General features: G+C 35.9%; 2 protein-coding genes across 2 annotated transcripts in view; one reads left to right on the top strand and one right to left on the bottom strand.

Annotated features, from left to right (window-relative positions):
* Nucleotides 1–467: 467 nt before the first annotated feature.
* Nucleotides 468–3,465, top strand: her2 (hairy-related 2). The gene is made up of 2 exons (XM_056468415.1): nt 468–724; nt 2,786–3,465. The coding sequence occupies exons 1-2, from the start codon at nt 674–676 to the stop codon at nt 3,137–3,139; spliced, it is 405 nt and encodes a 134-aa protein (XP_056324390.1). The 5' UTR covers nt 468–673; the 3' UTR covers nt 3,140–3,465.
* An 8,183-nt stretch (nt 3,466–11,648) lies between these two features.
* Nucleotides 11,649–22,597, bottom strand: part of aldh4a1 (aldehyde dehydrogenase 4 family, member A1) — a 28,021-nt gene continuing 17,072 nt past the window's right edge. Inside the window, exons 11-15 of the mRNA XM_056468390.1 lie at nt 18,558–18,605; nt 18,318–18,470; nt 15,402–15,523; nt 15,114–15,232; nt 11,649–12,683 (exon numbers count right to left, since the gene is read on the bottom strand). Of these exons, the coding sequence (XP_056324365.1) occupies nt 12,571–12,683; nt 15,114–15,232; nt 15,402–15,523; nt 18,318–18,470; nt 18,558–18,605 (555 nt within the window). The 3' untranslated portion in view covers nt 11,649–12,570. The remainder of the gene's footprint in view (nt 12,684–15,113; nt 15,233–15,401; nt 15,524–18,317; nt 18,471–18,557; nt 18,606–22,597) is intronic.

Below are 22,597 nucleotides of genomic sequence, written 5' to 3'. Positions count from 1 at the left end.
TGTTCATATTCATATTTACATTTAGTCATTTAGCAGACGCTTTTGTCCAAAGTGACTTACATATCATAGAATTCAATAATATATTTATTTATGTGCGTGTATGTATATTTTATATATATATATATATATATATATATATATATATATATATATATATATATATATATATATATATATATATATATATGTATGTATACTTGCTCTATGTGTGTTAATTAAGGACTAAACATCTAGTCATTCATTGTTTGCTTTCAAACTATTGTTGAGACTGGTTTCTGAAGGAGATTTTGAGCGGGAAGCGTTTGAAAGTTCTCCTAATCTCTATTCACTTCATTGATCATGTATTTTCCCGCCGGAACAGCCGCGCACGCTGTCAAAGGCTCGTGCACTCCTGCAATTTCACGCTTCCCCATTTACAACACACATACACACTTTCTCACACACTCTTTCTCACACGCACACTCCAGCTGTTTGAGCGCGCACCTCCATTGTTTACCAGCAATGCAGGATCAGGCTAATTTAAACTTTTCCCATTGAACCTTCAGCCGCGCTCTGATTGGCGCAAAAGTGTGGGAACGGAGAGCATCTCTGTCAGTCAGGGCGTATATAAGTCACCGGAGAAAAAACAGCAGCAGAAACACACACGCTCTGACAGCACATAAACACAGCAGCAATGGCACCAACTGTCTGCAAAGCCACTCACACAGGAAAAGAAAAAACGAAAGTAAGTGTTTACCTTCTTTTCTAAAATAAATAACATCCATTTAAAGTAATGTTTTAAAGCAACTGTTTAAAGGAGCTTACTTCCATTTAAAGTAATGTTTTAAAGCAACTGTAGCAACTATAAGGAGCTAACTTCCATTTAAAGTAATGTTTTGAATTGAGGTAAAGTTGGTTTTATATTCGCACATTAAGACCTTCTCCTTAATAAAATAATTTCAGAAAATAACTCTTTAAATAGGGAAATCACATTAGCAGCCAATGACTAGCAACCTACATTGTTCAGTCAAACAGTGCTAATGTTGTTTTGAAGTCATGCTAACATGCTATTTCAGACATAATATTCAAAGTAGCGTGGTATATCATTATAGAGATCGTGTCTCAAGTTGACACTTAAAAAATGAAGGAATGTGTGAATATAAAACCAACTTTACCTCAATATGTTTATTAAGATAAAACTGGTTTTATATTCGCACATTCAGACCTTCTCCTTAATGAAATAATTTCAGAAAATAACTCTTTACAAACTTTAAATAGGGAAATCATATTAGCAGCCAATGACTATCAACCTACATGTTCAGTCAATTAAATACTGCTAATGTTGTTTTGAAGTCATGCTATTTCAGACATAATATTCAAAGTAGGGTGGTATATCATTATAGAGACCGTGTCACAAGTTGACATTTAAAAAAAAAATGAAGGAATGTGTGAATATAAAAACAACTTTTACCTCAATATAAGATAAAATTGGTTTTATATTAGCACATTCAGACCTTCTCCCTAAAATAATTTCAGAAAATAACTCTTTAAATAGGGAAATCACATTAGCAGCCAATGACTAGCAACCTAAATTGTTCAGTTAAATAATGCTAATGTTGTTTTGAAGTCATGCTAACATGCTATTTCAGACATAATATTCAAAGTAGCGTGGTATATCATTATAGAGACCGTGTCTCAAGTTGACACTTAAAAAAAAAAAAATTAAGGAATGTATGAATATAAAACCAACTTTACCTCAATATGTTTAAGATTAAAATTGGTTTTATATTAGCACATTCAGACCTTCTCCTTAATAAAATAATTTCAGAAAGTAACTTTGCAAACTTTAAATAGGAAAATCATATTAGCAGCCGACGGCTAGCAACCTACATTGTTCAGTCAATTAAATAGTGCTCATGTTGTTTTGAAGTCATGCTAACATGCTATTTTAGACATGATAGGCTATTCAAAGTAGCGTGGTATATCATTATAGAGACCGTGTCTCAAGTTGACACTTAAAAATTAAGCAATGTGTGAATATAAAACCAACTTTACCTCAATATGTTTATTAGGATAAAATTGGTTCTATATTAGCACATTCAGACCTTCTCCTTTAATAAAATAATTTCAGAAAATAACTCTTTGCAAACTTAAATAGGAAAATCATATTAGCAGCCAATGACTAGCAACCTACATTGTTCAGTCAATTAAATAGTGCTAATGTTGTTTTGAAGTCATGCTAACATGCTATTTTAGACATAATATTCAAAGTAACCTGATATATCATTAGAGAGACAGTGTCACAAGTTGACACTTAAAAAAAATGAAGGAATGTGTGAATATAAAACCAACTTTTACCTCAATATAAGATAAAATTGGTTTTATATTAGCACATTCAGACCTTCTCCCTAAAATAATTTCAGAAAATAACTCTTTAAATAGGGAAATCACATTAGCAGCCAATGACTAGCAACCTAAATTGTTCAGTTAAATAATGCTAATGTTGTTTTGAAGTCATGCTAACATGCTATTTCAGACATAATATTCAAAGTAGCGTGGCATATCATTATAGAGACCGTGTCACAAGTTGACACCCAAATGAAGGAATGTGTGAATATAAAACTAATTTTACCTCAATATGTTTATCAAGATAAAACTGGTTTTATATTAGCACATTCAGACCTTCTCCTTAATAAAATAATTTCAGAAAATAACTCTTTGCCAACTTTGTATAGGGAAATCATATTAGAAGCCAATGACTATCAAAGTAGTGTTTACTAACTAAACTTTTACCTTTTCTTTCCAGCTGAGGAAACCGGCAGTGGAGAAGATGCGCAGAGATCGCATTAACAAATGCATCGAGCAGCTTAAAAGCCTACTAAAAACCGAGCTGAAGGCATGTCAGCCCTGTTCTAAACTAGAAAAAGCTGATATCTTGGAGATGGCTGTTATTTACCTGAAGGACACCGCGGATGCGCATGCGCGGAGCTCCTCGGAAGCGCATGCGCAGAGCTACGCGGACGGATATTCAAGATGCATTGAGGAAACGGCGCGATTTCTGTCAGCTCACAAACAAACCAAACCGAAAAACTCTAAAGCTGTTGACAGCTGTCAGATCACGTCAGAAAGCGCAGAGCATGCGCTTTGGAGACCCTGGTGACTTAATTAAATCCAAACGTGTTGTTTTTATAAAACGTCGACGTAGACAGCAGCTGTCCTGACGCATAGAATGTACAAGTCTACCCCATGTCTGAGTCTGAGAGCACCTGTATAATCTATTGCTTTACTTCACCCGCGTGGAGAGGAACTTTTATTTACATATTGTAAAAATGAGGGTTATATGGCACCTCAGTACGTTTCTGCTGAAATCTTCTTTTTAATGAGAGATGTGTAGCCTGCAGAGGTGTTGAATCTGTCATACTGACGGAATGTTGAAGTATCTCATGTTGAGATATAACCAAACAAAAAATAAACTAAGTCACACTACTATTACTGTTTGTATTTCTTTTAATGTGCTCATAAATTGAATGTGGCCACATAGTGGCTCAGTGGTTAGCACTATGGCCTCACAGCAAGATGGTCGCTGGTTCAAGCCCCGGCTGGGTCAGTTGGCATTTCTGTGTGGAGTTTGCATGTTCTCCCTGTGTTGGTGTGGGTTTCTTCCGGGTACTCCGGTTTACCCCACAGTCCAAACACATGCGCTATAGGGGAATTAGGTTGGCTAAATTGTCCCTAGTGTAGTGTGTTTCCCAGTGATGGGTTGCAGCTGGAAGGGCATCCACTGCGTAAAACATGCTGGATAAGTTGGTGGTTCATTCTGCTGTGGCAACCCCTGGTTAATAAAGGGACTAAGCCGAAAATGAATAACTGAAAAGTTGATCGTAGAGTATGCGTGTGATTGAGTGTGTATGGGTGTTTCCCAGTACTGGGTTGCAGCTGGAAGGGAATTTCCTGCGTAAAACATATACTGGATAAGTTGGCGCTTCATTTCGCTGTGGCGACCCCTGATTAATAAAGGGACTAAGCCGAACAGAAAATGAATGAATGAATAACTTGTATGCTACATCCTAATTTTTTGTTAAAATACACACTGTAAAAAATACATAAAGTCATGACAATGTATATTTTTACATTGCTAACTTAATTTTTTAAGTTAAAGTACTTTTTACTTGATGTTAAAGCCAGCCTGTGATAAGTCAGCTTAATTGATGTAAGTTAATAAATCTTGTGAATTTAAATTGGTTCAACTTAAAAATGTAAGTGAAAAACATATATTTTTTTACAGAAGACCTTATAAATGTTAAAGGATCTCATGCTGAGTTAAAACCAAACAAATAAATAAAAGTCACACCACTATTTCTGTTCATTGTATTTTTTTGAACATGCTCATAATGTAAACTAGTAAACCTCATATACACACTGTTAAAATAGATAATAAAAAAGTCATGAAAACATGTTTTTACGTTACTAACTTAATTTATGAAGTTATACAGGTTTCTATGTATTTATTTAAGTTAGTTATTCTCAGTTACTTTGGTACATTTCTCAGATCAGAATTGAAATTTTACAAAACAGTAAGTACATTTCTCAAAACATCGCAAACAAATAGTAAAACACCATGGATCACCTGCAAAAGCCAGTCTCTTGCTCAAAACCCTTAGTTCATCTATCAGAACTACATTTCTGTGTCAATGAATGGGTCAGTGCCATCAGAATTAAAAGTCCTAGTGTCATTGTGTACGGATGAGACAGTCAAATTACTTAATCCTGTTGTCAATATAACAGTGTACTATGGAGGGATGTTCATTCATTCATTCATTTTCATGAAACCTAAATAGTTGATCATCTTTTTACTAAAAGGTGCCATTTCTGCATGTTTTTGGTTATTAATAACACCTTTATTTTTCAGTTAAAAAAATGAATACATTAAAAAAAAAATTTGAGAGTTTTAACTTATTTTATACATGTATTTATATATCATAAATCACCAGGGCAGCAGTCTTAGGAGAGAACTTCAGACTTCCCTCTCCCCAGACACTTCCTTCAGCTCCTCCGGGCTCCTGAGGCGTTCCTAGGCCAGCCAAGAGGCGTAGTCCCTCCAGCGTGTCCTGGGTCTTCCCAGAGGCCGCCTCACGGTGGGACATACCTGTAACACCTCCCTAGGTAGGCGTCCTGGTGGCATTCGAAACAGATGCTCGAGCCACCTCAGCTGACTTCTCTCAATGTGGAGGAGCAGCGGCTCTACTCCGAGCTCCTCCCGGGTGTCAGAGCTCCTCCCCCTATCTATAAGGGTGCGTCCTGCCACCCTACACCCCTCATTTCATCCACTTGTATCCGAGATCTCGTCCTTTCGGTCATGACCCAAAGCTCATGACCATAGGTGAGAGTAGGAACGTAGATTGACGGGTAAATCGAGAGCTTTGCCTTTCGGCTCAGCTCCTTCTTTACCACAACAGACCGATGCATCGACCACATTACTGCTGCACCAATCCACCTGTCAATCTCACGCTCCATCATTCCCTCACTCATGAACAAAACCCCCAGATACTTGAACTCTTCCACCTGGGGTAAGGACTTTCCTCCAACCTGAAGACGGCAAACCTCCTTTTTCCGGTGGAGCACCATGGCCTCGGATATGGAGGTGCTGATTCTCATCCCAGCCGCGTCTTTATATATATTTTATTGATTTATATATATTTAATTTCTATTTTGAGTATATATTTAGGCTATTTTATTTTCTCTAACGTTTAATTTGCAGACATTTACAAATTATTTCCATGATAAAATGTAAATAATGGTTAATAAATCATTCTAAAGCAATTTAATTCCCATGATGCATTGAGCCTGACGTTCACACTAATTAAAGACGCACACTTTAAAGCAGAGCCGTGCGTATGAGAGAGCAGAGATCTGCAGTTCTCAGGCTCTGCGGGTTTTATTGTGTGTTAAGGAGTGTGTCCTCATGCTCATCTCCCCATAAAGCGTCTGTCTGAAGTGTGCCACACTCCTCAATGCGGACGCTTTGATGCACAGACGTGTCAGTGTGGGAAACAGAGCTGATCTAACAACACTTATAAAACTGTGTTTGCTCAAATGACAGGCGACTCTGAAACACGGACAAAAGCTGCTGTTCTAGTCGAAATAATCATTATGAGAAGGAATTGTTTGGTTTTTTTCTCAGTGTGTTTTTGGGGTCATCAAACATTGAGGTGTGAAGGATCAGGGCAAATACAAGCTAATTCAAAATAAATGTTTTTAATAAAGCGCAGTAGGTAGCGCTGTCGCCTCACTGCTAGAAGGTTGCTGGTTCGAGCCTCGGCTGGATCAGTTGGCATTTCTGTGTGGAGTTTGCATGTTCTCCCTGTGTTGTCCAAAGACATGTGGTATAGGTGATTTGGGATATGCTAAAATTGTCCGTAGTTTATGTGTGTGTGTATGGGTGTTTCCCAGTGATGGGTTGCAGCTGGAAGGGCATCCGCTGCGTAAAACATGTGCTTGATGAGTTGGCAGTTCATTCCGCTGCGGCGACCCCTGATTAATAAAGGGACTAAGCCGAAAAGAAAATGAATGAATGAATGTTTTTAATAAAATCAGAAATACGTAAATACGTTCAAAATAAACGAGTGTGGCTTGATGTATGATTATATACTTCATCTTCATAGGATTATATTTATTTACTTGAAGAAGTTTTGTTTTGAATAATTGCTTATCAATTTTGGATTTATTTTAATGTATCTATCGATGTATTTTCTGCAATAATTACATACGTTAAATTAAATACAAATAAATTAAAAATAAATGTTTTTTCATTCATTCATTTTCTATTCGGCTTAGTCCCTTTATTAACCACAGCGGAATGAACCGCCAACTTATCCAGCATATGTTTTACACAGCAGATGCCCTTTCAGCTGCAACCCATCACTGGGAAACACCCATTCACTCTTGCATTCGCACATACACTACGGCCAGTTTAGCTTATCCAATTCATCTATAGCGCATGTCTTTGGACTGTGGGGGAAACCAGAGCACCCAGAGGAAACCCACGGCAACATGGGGAGAACATGCAAACTTTGCACAGAAATGCCAACTGACCCAGCCGGGACTCGAAGCAGCGACCTTCTTGCTGTGAGGTGATTGTGCTACCCACTGCGCCACCGTGCCACCTTTTGAAATCATAAATATGTAAATACATTTAAAATATGTATATTGATGTATAATTATATACTTGATTTGCATAGGTATATACAGTATTTATTTACTTGAAGTTTTGTTTTGAATAATTGCTTTTCATTTTGGATATTTTGTATTTATCGATGTGTTTTCTGTAATAATTATATAAATACATTACATTAAAAAAAGCTATTTAAAAATAAATGTTTAAATAAACACAAATAAAAATATAAGAATTTTAAAAATCATAAATACTTTTTTCTGGGAAAAGTGATTTCTTTAAAAAGTGACAATTTTTTAAATAATTTACTTTAAGGGCCCCATCATACACCCGGCGCAATAAGAAGCAAGACGTGTTTGTCCAGACGTGTTGCTATTTTCAGACCAGCGCAACCTTAATTTTCCCATTTTACGACACGTTGTTTAAATAGCAAATCCACTTGCGCCACTTTGTGGACTGATGGGTGTTTCAGTCTAGAAAAAAGGTGTGTTTAGGCGCATTGTTGGTGCGTTGCTATTTTGAGGAACTAAAATAGACTGAGCAATAGACCAGCTGAGAGGAGGTCTAAAGTCCAGCTCAGAGCGTGTTAGTTGTGCTCCTCTCATACACATTGCTTGAAACACCCAGGATGTACAGCAATACACAAATATCTTTACAGATGAAAAAGAATTAAAGCATTAAAATATTACAAAAATGATTACTTTCTACAACAATATAAAAACCACTGCCTCCATGATTTCACCTCGGTGGGCTTTTATCAGTTTATTCATGACAATTTGCTTTTGTATAATGTTATTATTAGTAGTATTATTTATTATATGCATATTTATATTTATTTTATTAAAGACAAGCTTAGATTTGTCCATGTGTCAGGTTTTGGACCATATGGGGAGCGTGTGTTTAGATATAACTTCATTATTATTGTTCATTTATTCCTTTAGATGAGACATTAGAACTGACTTTAGAAATAGTTTTGAAACAAATCTTTGTGCTTAACAAACGAAATTAATAATGTAGGCTAATGGATGTCTGTGTGTACAACTTGTTTCCCGGAGGAAACCCATGCCAACGCAGGGAGAACATGCAAACTTCACACAGAAATGCCAACTGATCCAGCCGGGGCTCGAACCAGCGACCTTCTTGCTGTGAGGCGATCATGCTACCCTATTTATTTATTTTTAAATATACTGTTTCAAACTATTGAATGTCAATAGACTGGTAAACTACAGACAAATAAGTAAAAGCTGATTTAAAATAAACGTTAATAAAATCAGAAGTTAGATGTTCTGGGAAAAGTCATTGCTTTAAGAAGTGACAATGTTTTCTAATTTACTTGAAGTCTTTTAACATATTGCCTTCTATTTAATAATTGCACTCCTGCTCCTTTTACGTTTTTAACTATTATTATTATTATTTTATTATAAAAAATACATCACAAATGTTGGCAACGCTGCATGCACTCAATTTGTTTTGTTGCTTCTTCAAACTACTTATTTAAAATGAGCTAAAACAACATAATTATTGAGATTTTGTCAGGACAACGTAATTGTTTTATGTTCAATCAACTTAAACTTAAGTTAACTTAATTGATCTGTGTTGGGATCATATGGATGAGTTGCGTGGATCCCGGCATTTTCACGCAATTCATTCAGGCTGTCCCAACCATAGACTGTAAAATATATGGACGTAGTATCCGTGACGTCACCCATAGGTTTCTGAAGAGCGCAAAAGAAGCTACAAGTAGGCGCGGCCATCCGTCGCCATTTTGTTCACGCGTCATCGCACCCACGGTGGGATACCAAACAAGGGCAATGAGGCGGAGAGTGAGCGGAGCTACAGACACCTGCTGGCACTTTGCTTAGACCTGGCAGACAGACTTTACTTTGGGAGAAACGCTTGATACTTTATTACCTGCGACTCGTTTGTGTTCTGACCACATGTGCTTGGCTGTACACTATATCAATAAAGTGTTTAGACTTTTAAAAACACTGTAGTAATACATTGAGCCACTAAACATTGTTCTTATGACGTTTTTCTACAGGAGGAAAACGCGAATTACGTCCAAACTCTTCAAATATAGTCTGTGTTAGTAAATACAAGACTATTGATGAACTCCAGCATAACACTGTATGATAACGCTTCAGATGACTGTTCTAGAGCCTACAGCTAATCAATCTGTCAGATTCTGGAGTGCTTTACGGGTCTAAAGAAAAATATTAATGATAAATGATCTTAAATAAAACAAATACATTTATAGAGATGGTGTATAAGTATATAACTTTACTCACATGGGAAACGGAGGCCACGTGAACGGTTTGTGAGCACAATTAAGTGCACACAGCATCCCATATCATCTGATAATTGTAAGAAATAAGTCCAAAAGGCAGCTGACTGTGTAAAGCCACATAAAACAACACAAAAATATGATGAATATGCCGAGATCAGTGGCTAATCTGCCGGATTCAGCTGAGGTGAAGTGACGGCGACCAGCGAGATCTAGCTGTCACTCAAGTGGACACGCCCTTAATTATGCAAACTTAATATAACCTAAAATAAAGGAAAGGGATGAGTTATAAAAAAATTCACCCCCTCACAGTTGTCATGGAGGGTAATAATAGCTATATGAACCAAAATCGTTCTTTGTACCAGGCTGTAAACACCTTTTTGTCTGCTGTAAAGTTGACCATTCTAACAGTGGGCTCAATTGCAACTTGCTCTACTATGGAGCCAGGACTAGCGGAATTTTGATGAATTGCAGTTTCAGTTACTTCCGTATTGGCTTCCCGAGAGAGAGCGGGAGGTTGCTGCTTGGTCCCAACACAAAATTTAACTGGATTGAACATGAAATCATTTGTCCCAAGAGAATCCCAAGAATTGTGTTGTTTCAGCTCATTTTAAATAAGTAATTTGAACAAGCAGCAAAAATATATATTTTTTGAGTGAAGTAAACGCAAGAGAACCAACATAGACAAAAAAAAAATAAGAGCACAATACATAAAATGGCCAAACGTCTACACAAAACGTTTGGCCAGAGGAGAAATGGTCGTGCCCAACTGAGCCTGGTTTCTCTCGAGCTTTTTTTAATCTTCACTTTCGCCAATTGGTGAATTTTTATCCTCGCTGCTTTCACCACTGGCTTGCATGGTTCAGGATCTATAGAGCTGCGCATCAATGGATTACTCTTCAGTGTTTGGACTCTCAGTAGTGATTATTAAACCACACTGAACTGAGCTAAACTGAACTGAACTTAAACACTGAAAACTGAACTTCACTGTTTCAATCCACTATAATCTTCTATGTGAAGCTGCTTTGACACAATCGACATTGTAAAAGCGCTATACAAATAAAGATGAATTGAACCGAATAATGAAGCCAATTCAAAAATATCTGACTTTCGTTTACGGGCGTTTCAAACAGCGGCATATTCAAAATCTGTTTTCAAACGCATGCATTTTCAGTCCCAAAAACGATGCTGTTATGTAAACAAACAGGCAAAGCTTTTAAAATGCTTCCTGTTTTTGTCTGAAAATTCTGCAAGTAATCGACCCCCGAATAAGCTCAAAACTGAAGCAAGTAAAGCAGAGTACAGAAGTTATTAATAATATGCACAGTCACATACGAATCCATCATCCACAGCATGTGTTTATTGAGGCACAGTCAGATTATTAGCTTGTATTGCTAAAACGAAGGATATTCCTCTTAACACTTTGTTAATCTGGTCATTTTCACGAAATAGACCTCAGTCTCTAAGCTCCGCCTCCACAATGATGTGTAAACGACATTAGAACGCTACAGAATTAATTATCATAGTTCTAATAATTTAAACGGCTTTAACGATTACATCAGGAAAAAATTTGTGCTGAGCAAAGATTAGTCGCATCCAAAATAAAAGTTTCTTTCAACATAATATTTGTGTGTGTGTGTGTTACATATATTTATACAACAGTTCAGTCTGGTTCTCGAATCTGATTTGCTGATAGCCACGCAATAACAGCACTCCTTCAGCCTCTTCACCATTGTGTATAACTCCGCCCACATAGAGTGACAGCAAATATTGCAGCTGTTGGACAACATAATGTACTTTTGAGGCTTTATTTAACGTAGTCATTTAGATGTTGTTGTTTAGATTGCAACTATGCAGTTTATTTATAAGGATAGTGCCTATTTTAAATATATAAATTCTGAGATTTAGTGCGTCACCGGCCATCAGCCGGTCATTGAGCAGAGCAAAGACGGTTGACGTTCTGCCACAAGATGGCGACAGAGACTACATAATAAGTCCTTAGGGAAAAAAACAGCATCTTCTACAGCTGATCAAATCATTATAAAACAGGTAAGTGACATTGTACAACGATCTCTTTCTTTTTTATGTTGTAGTGCTGTATTTATAGTAAGTATAGTAATATAGTACACAAAGTAGTACATAGTAAGTTCATCTGGTAGTGTTTGCTTTGCTTTGGCTTTTTCAGGGTTTATTATTTTGATCTCCTGTAATCTCTAGACTGATGGCATTTCATGCCGTTCAACCGTTTTGTCTTCACTTTAGACATTACGCTAGAGAATCATTCAAGCTCTAAAGTGATGTTTTTAAGCAACGTTTTCTGCTGTTCTGAAGTCAGCTGCAGATGTGAATGAACGGCGGAAGAAAGTAGTTCCTCATACAAAAGGATTTTTAGACTCTCCGTGTTTGATTTTCTTTTTTATACACGATTATGCCGTCGAACTGTTGTATAAACGCAATATCACACTCCTAGCAGTGCAATATGGCTGTATATCATCACTGGTGAAACACTAAGCCAACGCACGCCTCTTACCAGTAACGATATACAGCCATATCGCACTGCTAATCGTGTGATATTGCTCATTTATTATGCATACGTGATATACACACACACACACACACACACATAGAAACAAAACTATACGAAACCATTTTGTTATTTAAATGTATATATAATTTGTATCTAAATATAAATATTGACTTTTTATCAATTGTATGCATGCCTGTGTGTATTTGTGCATAATATTTATACACTGTACACACTTAAATTCTATCAAAACAAACTTTTATTTTGGATTATTATGTTTTCTTTTCTATCTTTTGCCTAGCACTAGTAAAAATGTAACAACTGCCTTTCCTTCCATTCATTTAAATGATTATAAAAAGATAGATTTACTCTCTGGATACTAGAGTGAACGGTGAAACGAGAAAGTGAAAAGAGTTCAGTGCATTTTTTGCTGAATTAATAGCTTGTATTAATAATCCAGTGATGTTTGCAGAGAGATCCTCGGGTACATTCAGTCTGGTCTGCTTTTTACTGGTGCTCTTCATGATCACAGCAGTTTTGTGTTTTTCACGGCGGCTTTGGGACGTTAAGAAGAGTCTTTACGGAGGGATTTTAGAGAAATGAAGTGGTCTTTTAGCTCATGTAAGGATATTTCCATTCTGTGAGTGGGACGTGGGTCTGCTTGACCACCTGAGGGGACGTCCAGCGCAGGACGTAATGGGGGCCGCCGGGTTTGTCGTTGGTGCCTGAATAGATAGAGGAAATTAATTCAGCAGGCATGACATCACTTTTGTAAGATAAATAAAGAAATACAGTAAGATAATACATTTGGGATATTTTAAATGTGAGAGATTGTACTTATTTTATGCATGTAAATAAATAGCACTTCAAGAGTTTACACTTAGATATTGTTTGACAACTGTTAGCAGGTTTGGCATGCTGTCCCGGGAGAGAACCCTGAGCTCGGAGATAGTTGAGCCTAGGGCTCCCGCCTGGTCCATAGAGCATGTGAGGGGAGTACGAGATCAGGTGGTTCTCGAGAGCTCCCCGTGGTAAAGGAGGAAAGGAGGAGAAGGGGTGGATGGGGGGTTTCTTCTGAAAACGAAGATAAGAGAGTAGTTCTAGCTAGGCTACTTATAGTGAGTGTGGATTAATCTGATTGGCTAACTAATGAATGTAGATGGGTGGCCAGCTGCAGTAAATCATATCACGTGCTCCTCTCGAAATTAGTTTGTGAAACTTCACATATTTACTTTACAATATATAGGTTGTTTTCACATCATGTTATAGACAACACGCGAAATTCAGATGGAGGGCAGGAAGTGATTCTTCTGCATAGGAATCGCTATCAGGACATCAAAATGTTTCCGTTTTATATTGTTTATAATCATTTAAATCGGCCAAAATAAGAAATGCCGAACAGCTTTTACAGTCTTCCAAACGTTTTTGCTCATAAAGGGGGAAAAGTTCAAGAAATGGGCTGAAAAACAGAAGAAAATGTGGCGTGTAATAAACATTCATTCAATACATCCATGTGTACAAACTTTTTTGAGCAAGATAATTCGTTTGACAGCACCAATGGTACAGAATACTATAGCATAGTAAACTGATAACCTGTAATAAATACTGTAACGTTAGTGTAAACTGTAGTGCAATATAATTATAGTGTAGATTATTGGATAATTTGTTTTTAACTACAGTTGTATTGTACCAAACAACTATATAATTCCCGAACTCTCACATTCAATCTGCCCAGTTGGTGGAATGAACTCCCTAACTACATCAGAACAGCAGAGTCACTTGCTGTCTTCAAGAAACGACTAAAACGCAACTGTTTAGTCTCCACTTTCCTTCCTAATCTGCAATTGCCTCTCTGGCTATACCACTAACTGTACTCTCTCTCTCTAAAAAAAAAAAAAAAATTTTCTACTAATGTTTTGCTTCTTAGACTTTTACACGCCTGAAACTTGTCTATAGCGCTTGTTCACTGCTGCTCTTATAGTTGTGTAAATTGCTTCCTTGTCCTCATTTGTAAGTCGCTTTGGATAAAAGCGTCTGCTAAATGACTAAATGTAAATGTAAATGTACTGCAACCGCTTAATCTAAGTAATTATCTTTAGTTTGCTTCCAAACACTATGTTATTTACTATAGTATTTTTTCATGTAATAGCTTATACAGTATCTACCGCCTCGATGACAGGCAAATATATTTTAGTTCAGTAGAAAACTCGGGCCTGTTCATGATGTAAGGATCATGCCCAACATATGTGGCTATTTTCTATTTATATCTCCTATGAAATATGGTATAAATCGAAAAAATACGGACTTTCATCTGAATTTCATACATCACCAGAACCACGTAATTGAAAACAACCTATATATATATATATATATTATTTTTAGGGTATATATTTATATAGGGTATTACATATAGGGTAGGGTATTAAATATAGGGTTACAGTATATTACATTTAGGGTATTTTCTTTTCTTTAACATTTAATTTGCACATATTCACAAATTAAGCGATCAAATTAAAAATAAAGTAAATATAGAAAGTATGTAGAAATATATAATCTATAATATATAATCTATAATATATATATATATATAAATATATAATATATATAATATATTGTATGTGTATTGTTTTACTTAATAGTATAAGTATCACTATTAAAAAAAAAATATATATATATATATATATGTGTGTATATAATATATATATATATATATATATATATATATATATATATATATATGTGTATATAATATATATATATATATATATATATATATATATATATGTGTATATAATATTATATATATATATATATATATATATATATATATATTATATACACACATATATATATATATATATGTATATATAGTGATACTTATACTATTAAGTAAAACAATGCACATGCATTCTGTAAAAATAGTTTAGTCTGTAATTTTAATTGAATATAAAATAATTTATTTAAAAATAAAATAATATCTTTAAAATGTAAAACTCAAAGTTATTTTTATGTAAGACACATTAAATGATATCGTCTCATGCAAACATACTATATAAAGTCTTTTTAAAGAGTGTGTTTTTAGATGCTGGTCTTTCTGGATTTGACATTATGCCTCTGTAATAACTGACTCAGGATCAGTTTGTGTCTGCTTGTACCTGATGCTCTGGCGCCACCAAAAGGCTGCTGGGCCACGATTGATCCTGTCGATTTATCATTGACATAATAATTTCCGGCAGCGTTTCTTAAAGCCTTTCCCGCCTCCTCAATAACAGATCTGAAACACACAAGCAGATTATAAATGCATGATCACAAATCTCAAAGTCTAGTGTGGAAATATGAGTGTCTGGAGATGTCCCAAAACACTTCTGGATGAAAAAGTGTGGATTGTGTTGATTTGGGTTGTTGAACTGTCATCATAAAAGCAGGAACAGTGCTGTGCTCACTTGTCTTGGGAGAAGATGGCTCCCGTTAGGGCGTATGGAGAAGTGTTGTCTATTAAGTGCAGGACTTTCTTGTAGTCGTTTTCAGGGTAAACGTACACTGTCAGGACAGGCCCGAAGATCTCCTAAAATAACAAAGGATATACAAAAGTCATAATTATTCGTCCTCTAGTGATTATATTTTCTAATGTTTTCCAAATGATGTTTAACAGAGCAAGGATTTTTTCACAGTATGTCTGATAATATTTTTTCTTCTGGAGAAAGTTGCATTTGTTTTATTTCGGCTAGAATAAAAGCAGTTTTTAATTTTTAAAAAACACTTTAAGGTCAATATTATTAGCCCTCTTAAGCAATATTAGTTTTGGATTGTCTACAGAACAAACCATTCTACAATGACTTATACATTGACTTGCCTAATTACCATAACTTTAACTTCATTAACCTAATTAAGCCTTTAAATGTCACTTTAAGCTGAATACGAGCATCTTGAAAAATATCAAGTCAAATATTATTTACTGTCATCATGGCAAAGATAAAATAAATCAGTTATTAGAAATAAGTTATTAAAATTATTATTTTTAGAAATATGTCCTCAACTGTTCTCAAAAATCTCAACTGTTTGAGAAAAGATATTTATTCTTGCACTTTTAAAGACTAAATTTAAACAGTTGAAGGTTTTTTAAATGTGTGGTGGAGAAAAAAATAAAAATAAAATAAAATAAAATAAAATAAAATAAATAATAACTAAATAAATAAATAAATAAATAAATAAATAAATAATAATAATAATAATAATAATAATAATATAAGTAATAATAATTCAGCTACTTTATTTTATGGCAGAAAAAGTCAAAAAAAAGAAAGTTATTTGTAAGAGGTGAACTTTGGGGAAAAAGGCATCAAAATTGCAAAAACAAGATTTCAAGAAAATTCAGAATTCTGCAAAGTCAAAATTGTGATATTAAGTTAAATGGCTTTTTATGTATATTTGTATTATATGTTGGAAACAAGAAAGTAAAAAAATTGTGAAAGAAAGAAAGAAGCCAGAATTACTTTTTTCTTATTTTTTTATCTGTGGCGGAAACAAAAAACTAATTAAAAATGGTTAGATATATAACTTTTATATATAACTTTTATATATATGCATATGCTTAATTTAAATATATAATTTAAAATTAATGTAAATTTATAATTTTAAATATAATTTTTGTGTCGATGTATATTTTGCATTAAAACGACTCATAATATTCCCTTCAATCCAAAAACATAAAACATTTATTAACAATGTGAAGAGGATATATAATATAAGTGGATCCTGGTATGTGTTCTTTATCCAGATCAGTGATTCAGTGACCAGATCAGCTGAGCAGTGATAAATGAGGTTAAACGCAAGAGATCAGTTTAACTAAACAAACCAAAGTCCAACCATTCACTACACTGAGCCTCTGTCTGTGTGTGTTTGTGTATGAGGGAGAGAGAGAGAGAGAGAGAGAGAGAGAGAAAGAAGCATGAGTGTGTGTGTGTGTGTGTGTGTGTGTGTGTGTGTGTGTGTGTGTGTGTGTGTGTGTGTGTAAAGGTTATTATAGTTGTGAATTTATTACTTTTATTAAGTTTTATGAAAATTAATTAAACAAAATTTGTGTATGCGTGTAATCCTAAGGGTCCATTCTTCATACATGGATTACTCAATTAGCTGGATTTGGATATTGACGATTTGACATGATCCAGGATCATTTGGTTCTTCAAAACTCTTAGCCATAGCAACAGGACTGGTAGCTCAAACCTCAAAGCAGGCTCATTTCATATAAACAGGATTAGATCGGGTCTTTTCAAGCAAAGGTAATACTGAAAGCATGTACCAAATTCTGTTATCTTCTTACAGTAGTAGTTATATACACTTGGGAATATAGTAAATAGTTACAAAAAATAAAAATAATAATAAAAAATTATATTATATATATATATATATATATATATATATATATAAAAATTAAAAATATATATAGAAATTAAACGTATGCAATCTGCACTACAAAATAAAAGTACAAAAACGGTCACGGGGGGTTCTATATCCCCAAGGGGTTCAAAGAGAACCTTTATTATTATGGACTTTTTAGATACAAACGTGTCCTATTTTAAGGTATCAGCTTTAGTATAATTTGTGTATGATAATAGACATGCGCAATATTAGACTGTTTTTTTGGTTGTTTGGTTGGTTTATTTAAGGAATAATCATTCATGCAGTCATGCACATGTTTTGACAGCTAATGTGACGCTGATTCGAGGTTTTGCAAAAGTCACATACATCTTTACCTATATCAAACTTCTTTTTTGATGCAAAATTAATTTAAACATCCAGTTATTCCTTAAGCTGATTAAGAAACTTGAATAGGCCTAGCCTACTATTATAAAGAACATCCACTCTAAATGTAAAACTAAGTAAAATGATTAAATACTGAAAGTGTAATGTCTGCAGCCCACAGCAAATGTGGAAAGTTATTGCGTATCATATATATCAAACCGTTCACCACAAATTTTATATAATTTTGCTCACATGGATAATTGAATATTAATCAGATGATGTCATTAAGCTGCTGTGCCGTCAGCCAATCGTTGCATTGCTGATCATCATTTCGAGGATCGATATATCTGTCCTTCACAACACATGCAGTGATCTCAGATCAGTTCATCCAGACATTTTAATCTGATTCGCCAACTTGTTTGAAGAACCAAATTAGCCTGAGATCAGTTATCAAGATTAACAGATCCAGGATCTGTCAAATCCTCTTCATTTAAGCGAGGTATGAAGAACTGATGCATGGTCAGTTAAATGGAAAACCAAACTAAAGTCTTGTTGTTTTTTCCTTCAGTAAGTCCATTCACTGAACAATCCCTCCCAGAATGCACCAGTTTTCTGACCTCATTCATGATCTTCTCTTGTGGGTCGGTGGTCTCGATTATTGTGGGCTCCACGAAATATCCTTTCCGATCATCACAGTTTCCTCCAGCGATGATCTTCAGATGTGGAGAAGATCTGGCGTGTTCAAGCCAGCCTTTAATCCTGGAGAAAGACTAGAGGGGAAATGAGGTTTATTAACGTTGGTAAGAAAATATGGTAATTAATTTACTTTCTCAGTTACTGGATCAGCAGGTTTGTACCTTGTCATCAATAACCGCTGAGAAGAAAGTGCTGAAATCTTCCACTGGCTGAAAACAGGAAATGACAGTCATTTATAACCAGAACAGAGATTTCTGAAATTGTAAAATATATAACAATGCATTTTTGCCGCATGAGCAATTCCAGCATTATGGATGTGAAATCTGCAGTAAAAACCTAAAGCATATATTCACATAGAAAGTATATGTTAACGTCATATTGAAACATCTGTTTATATTTTCCAAAACAGCTAAGCGTGTTGTTTTTCTGATCCCATGAGTTCTGGATACAGAAAAATATCAACCTGTAAACATATTGTAGCTTTTAAATGAAGATAAACATGAACAAAAGTCTGCAAGTTTACAGTACACAACATATTTTGTAGAAATTCTGTGAATTAATCTGCACAACCCACAAGAAACAATGCTAATCTAAAAGGGTAATAGCAGTATCTTAAGTTTTTTGGCTCGAGACGTTCGCTCTTATTCACTTCCATTCATTTTTAGATATTAAAGCAGCTCTTGATGTTGCAAACTGATAGTTTCTCATTTTATTATTCTGCTTTGTCTGTATTGTCATGAGCACACTTGTTTGTAGAGTAAGTAGTTTTTTGCCGTTTATTATTCCTAGTCATTTCTCTTAAGCCTAGTTCACACTACAGGATTTTAAGCCTGATTTGAGCCCGATTTGGAAGTTAATGAGCTCGCCGACAGATCGGGCTGTGATCAGGAAGAAATCTGCGGGTGCACGGCGCTCAGCAGTCTTTATGTGTGAACTACTGAACAACGCATCAAAGAAGCGCCGCCAACACCTCGCAGATGCAAATCCAGTATCTAGCATGCTGAATATTCCAGTCGGCCAACTCGACCCCACGTGCGGTCAGATGTAGTGACGAGCTACAGCCAATGAGAGAGCATATCAGCTGAATGCCTGTGTGCTCAGGGGCTCAACAGAAACGTCTGTGATTGGCCAGAATGGGCATCGATGCACTCGCTTCATTCTGCGTTAACACGGACACGAGAGTCGGCTATATTAACAGGCGAACTAGAATTCTGTAACTATTATAATTACCATACTGCTCATTTTGACCGTTCTCATATAAAACGTCATGTTGTCACATCATAATTACATTCAAAGCTTATTTTGAGATATTAAAATTAAGCCCTGAATGTCTGTCATCATATTTGTTGACACCATGACCCTAAAAACATGATCTTTTTTGGTAACACAGAATATAAATATGTAGTTAAGATACTAGAACATGCAAAGCTCTGGGCCTCGCTTTCATTTTCACTTTCAAACAGGAGCTATTTCCCTGCACAGAATATGCTGTTTTGAAAGATATATCTGAAGTAAATGTATGTTTTTGCTATCAGAAAGTTATGTTTATGTTAGCAGGAAGTTACTAGGCAAAAAATGCATGCGTATTTAAAGTCACAGCGAAAAGTAACAGACATACATGAAGTCGTTTTGACCAATATGGTAATTGAAGGTAGAAATGCTCAGTTCATTACTGTTTTGTAATTTAAAAATAACAATGTTAGAAATACACAGATATTTAGGAAACGTCAGGGTGTTATCAATATATTAGTTTTATTTCAAAGAGTTATTAAATTACAAAAATTAAAAACTCTCTGTGTATCGATCCACTCGAGCCTTGCAGATGAGCGATTGATCCGCTGATGCATCAGCTGTTTGACCATGTTTTTAAATGCTTCCTTAAAAGCTTGAAACACTGTCAGTGATGTCATCAGCACACTAGCAGCGTTCAGCTTTTCTGACGACTCCTCCCTCAACATTTCATTGGCTGTGGTAGCTGGACTGAGCTGTTGGGGAACTAGTTGTTGTCAGATCTTGTAGTGTGTCACCCTCCTCTTGTGGATAATTTACGTAGTGTCGTGTAGTGTGAACGCCACAGCGATTAAAAGGCACAAAATCATGTCATGTAGTGTGAACGGTACAGCGATCTGTCGATGTTTAAAATCCTGTAGTGTGAACTAGGCTTTATAGGCGACTGAATCTGAAGTTCTAAAACAATCGCAAAAACGAGCGCATTTCCGCATTGAAGAATAAGGTCAATATAACAAAAAACGACGGATTATTATTATTATTTTTTATATTTTTACATATATGAGGTGACTGGTAAATCAAATATAATTGTTTGAAAACACTGACAGACATTTTTTGATATTTTAACAGTACTGTAAAATACAAGCCTACACAAAAAACTTAGAAAGGGTTTCACTATTTTGATGGAAAACTTTGTTTTTTTTGATGCCGAATACACTAAACCAGGGGTGCCCAAATATTTTCTTATGAAGGGCTAATTTAATTGCCATTGCTATTTTTATTCCCATGGCTAATTTCATTTATTCATTCATTTTCTTTTCGGCTTACTCCCTTTATTAATCTAGGGTCGCCACAGCGGAATGAACCGAAAACTTATCCAGCATTTGTTTTATGCCAACCCATCACTGGGAAACACATACACACTTATTCACACACACACATACACTATGGACAATTTAGCCTGCCCAATTCACCTGTACTGCATGTCTTTGGACTGTGGGGGAAACCGGAGCACCCGGAGGAAACCCACGCAGGGAGAACATGCAAACTCCACACAGAAACGCCAACTGACCCAGCCGAGGCTCAAACCAGCGACCTTCTTGCTGTGAGGCGACAGCAATACCTACTGCGCCACTGCTTTGCCCCCATGGCTATTTTGATAAACTTATTTAATAATGCTTAAAAATGACTAGAAAACTTGCTTTATATTAACTAATACAGTATTTTTTTACATTTTATAATGAACTTATTACAGTAAAAACAAAACTAATTTATCTAATTAAGTTCTAATCTAATTTATAACAGATTTACACTAGTTTTTGTCTTGATTTGCTCGCTGATGTCTTCTGCATAGTCCTCTATCCGTTGAGTGACAGTAATTACATTTTAAAATATCTGATTTATTTACAACATTTAATTCCGGTTAGCTTTTTTGTAGCTCAGCAATAAAACACAAAAAGGTTACACCAAATTAGAAATAAAGATTTCTATGTTAAAGGCATTCGCCACCGACCCTCTCCATCATTCTTCCTCTCCTCTCAGATGGGATGGTGGGCCAAATCAAAGGTTACAGTAGCCGCGTTTCCACTATCGCTTCCGGGGTGTAATCGGGCCAAAGCGGGGCTTCCTTGGGGCCAGCGTCCGGCCTTTTTCAGCCCGCCGAATACCTTTGGCCAAGGAGGGCCAACTGGGGCTTCGGGGCGGGGTTACGTACAAAGGCGGAGTTTTCCTGTCAGGTAAAGAGGAGACAAGATGCTTTCTTCCCTTACATTTGTTTTGCTATCGCGCTTGATCAACTCACTAAGAAGAAGAAAAAATGGATAGCATATCCCTTATCCAGGGATCGCTGTCTGGCCTTACACCAACAGACCACAAACAGTAAAAAGCAATCGCTTCCGTGTTCTCCATCTTCCAGCTCTCGTAGTGATGCCAGGTTGTGTTTGTGGTTATAATTTGAGTTTTTTGTTCCCGCTGAAGTGGGCAGGTTGTGTGACGGGTTGTGTGACGTTTGATTCGGGGGACGTTCTGGGGGCGGTGTTTGCATGACACGCTGCGAGCAACTAGCCCGACAGTGGAAACGCGACATGATTTCAGCCTCATTTCTCAACCTCCCGGGCTATTGGCCCGGCCTGGCCCGATTAAAGCCCTGGCTCGCACTGGCCCGATAGTGGAAATGCGGCTAATGGGGCAACTTTGGCCCACAGGCCCTACTTTGGGCAACTCTGCATTAAACTTTTTGTGAGAAACTGCCTATGGACAGCACGGTGGCTCAGTGGTTAGCACCTCGCTGGTTCAGTTGCTGGTTTGAGTCTCAGCTGGGCCAGTTGGCATTTCTGTATGTAGTTTGCATGTTCTCCCCGTGTTGGCTTATTCTTATTTTGCTTGTTTTAATGAAAACTCACTTAATTTTGGCATATTATTTCTGAAAACAAGACAATATGTTTTGCTTGTCTAGAAAATACTTCTTGATTTA

Source organism: Danio aesculapii, chromosome 11 (assembly GCF_903798145.1).
Source record: "Danio aesculapii chromosome 11, fDanAes4.1, whole genome shotgun sequence".
Lineage (NCBI taxonomy): Eukaryota > Metazoa > Chordata > Actinopteri > Cypriniformes > Danionidae > Danio > Danio aesculapii.
The sequence above is the reverse complement of the archived record's forward strand: the minus strand, read 5'-3'. Positions and strand labels throughout refer to the sequence as shown.

Bases quoted from the DNA above. Each gene is read 5' to 3' on its own strand.
- her2 (XM_056468415.1), top strand. From the start codon at position 674: ATGGCACCAACTGTCTGCAAAGCCACTCACACAGGAAAAGAAAAAACG. The intron at 725-2,785 runs GTAAGTGTTTAC...TTTTCTTTCCAG, and splicing joins CAGGAAAAGAAAAAACGAAA to CTGAGGAAACCGGCAGTGGA.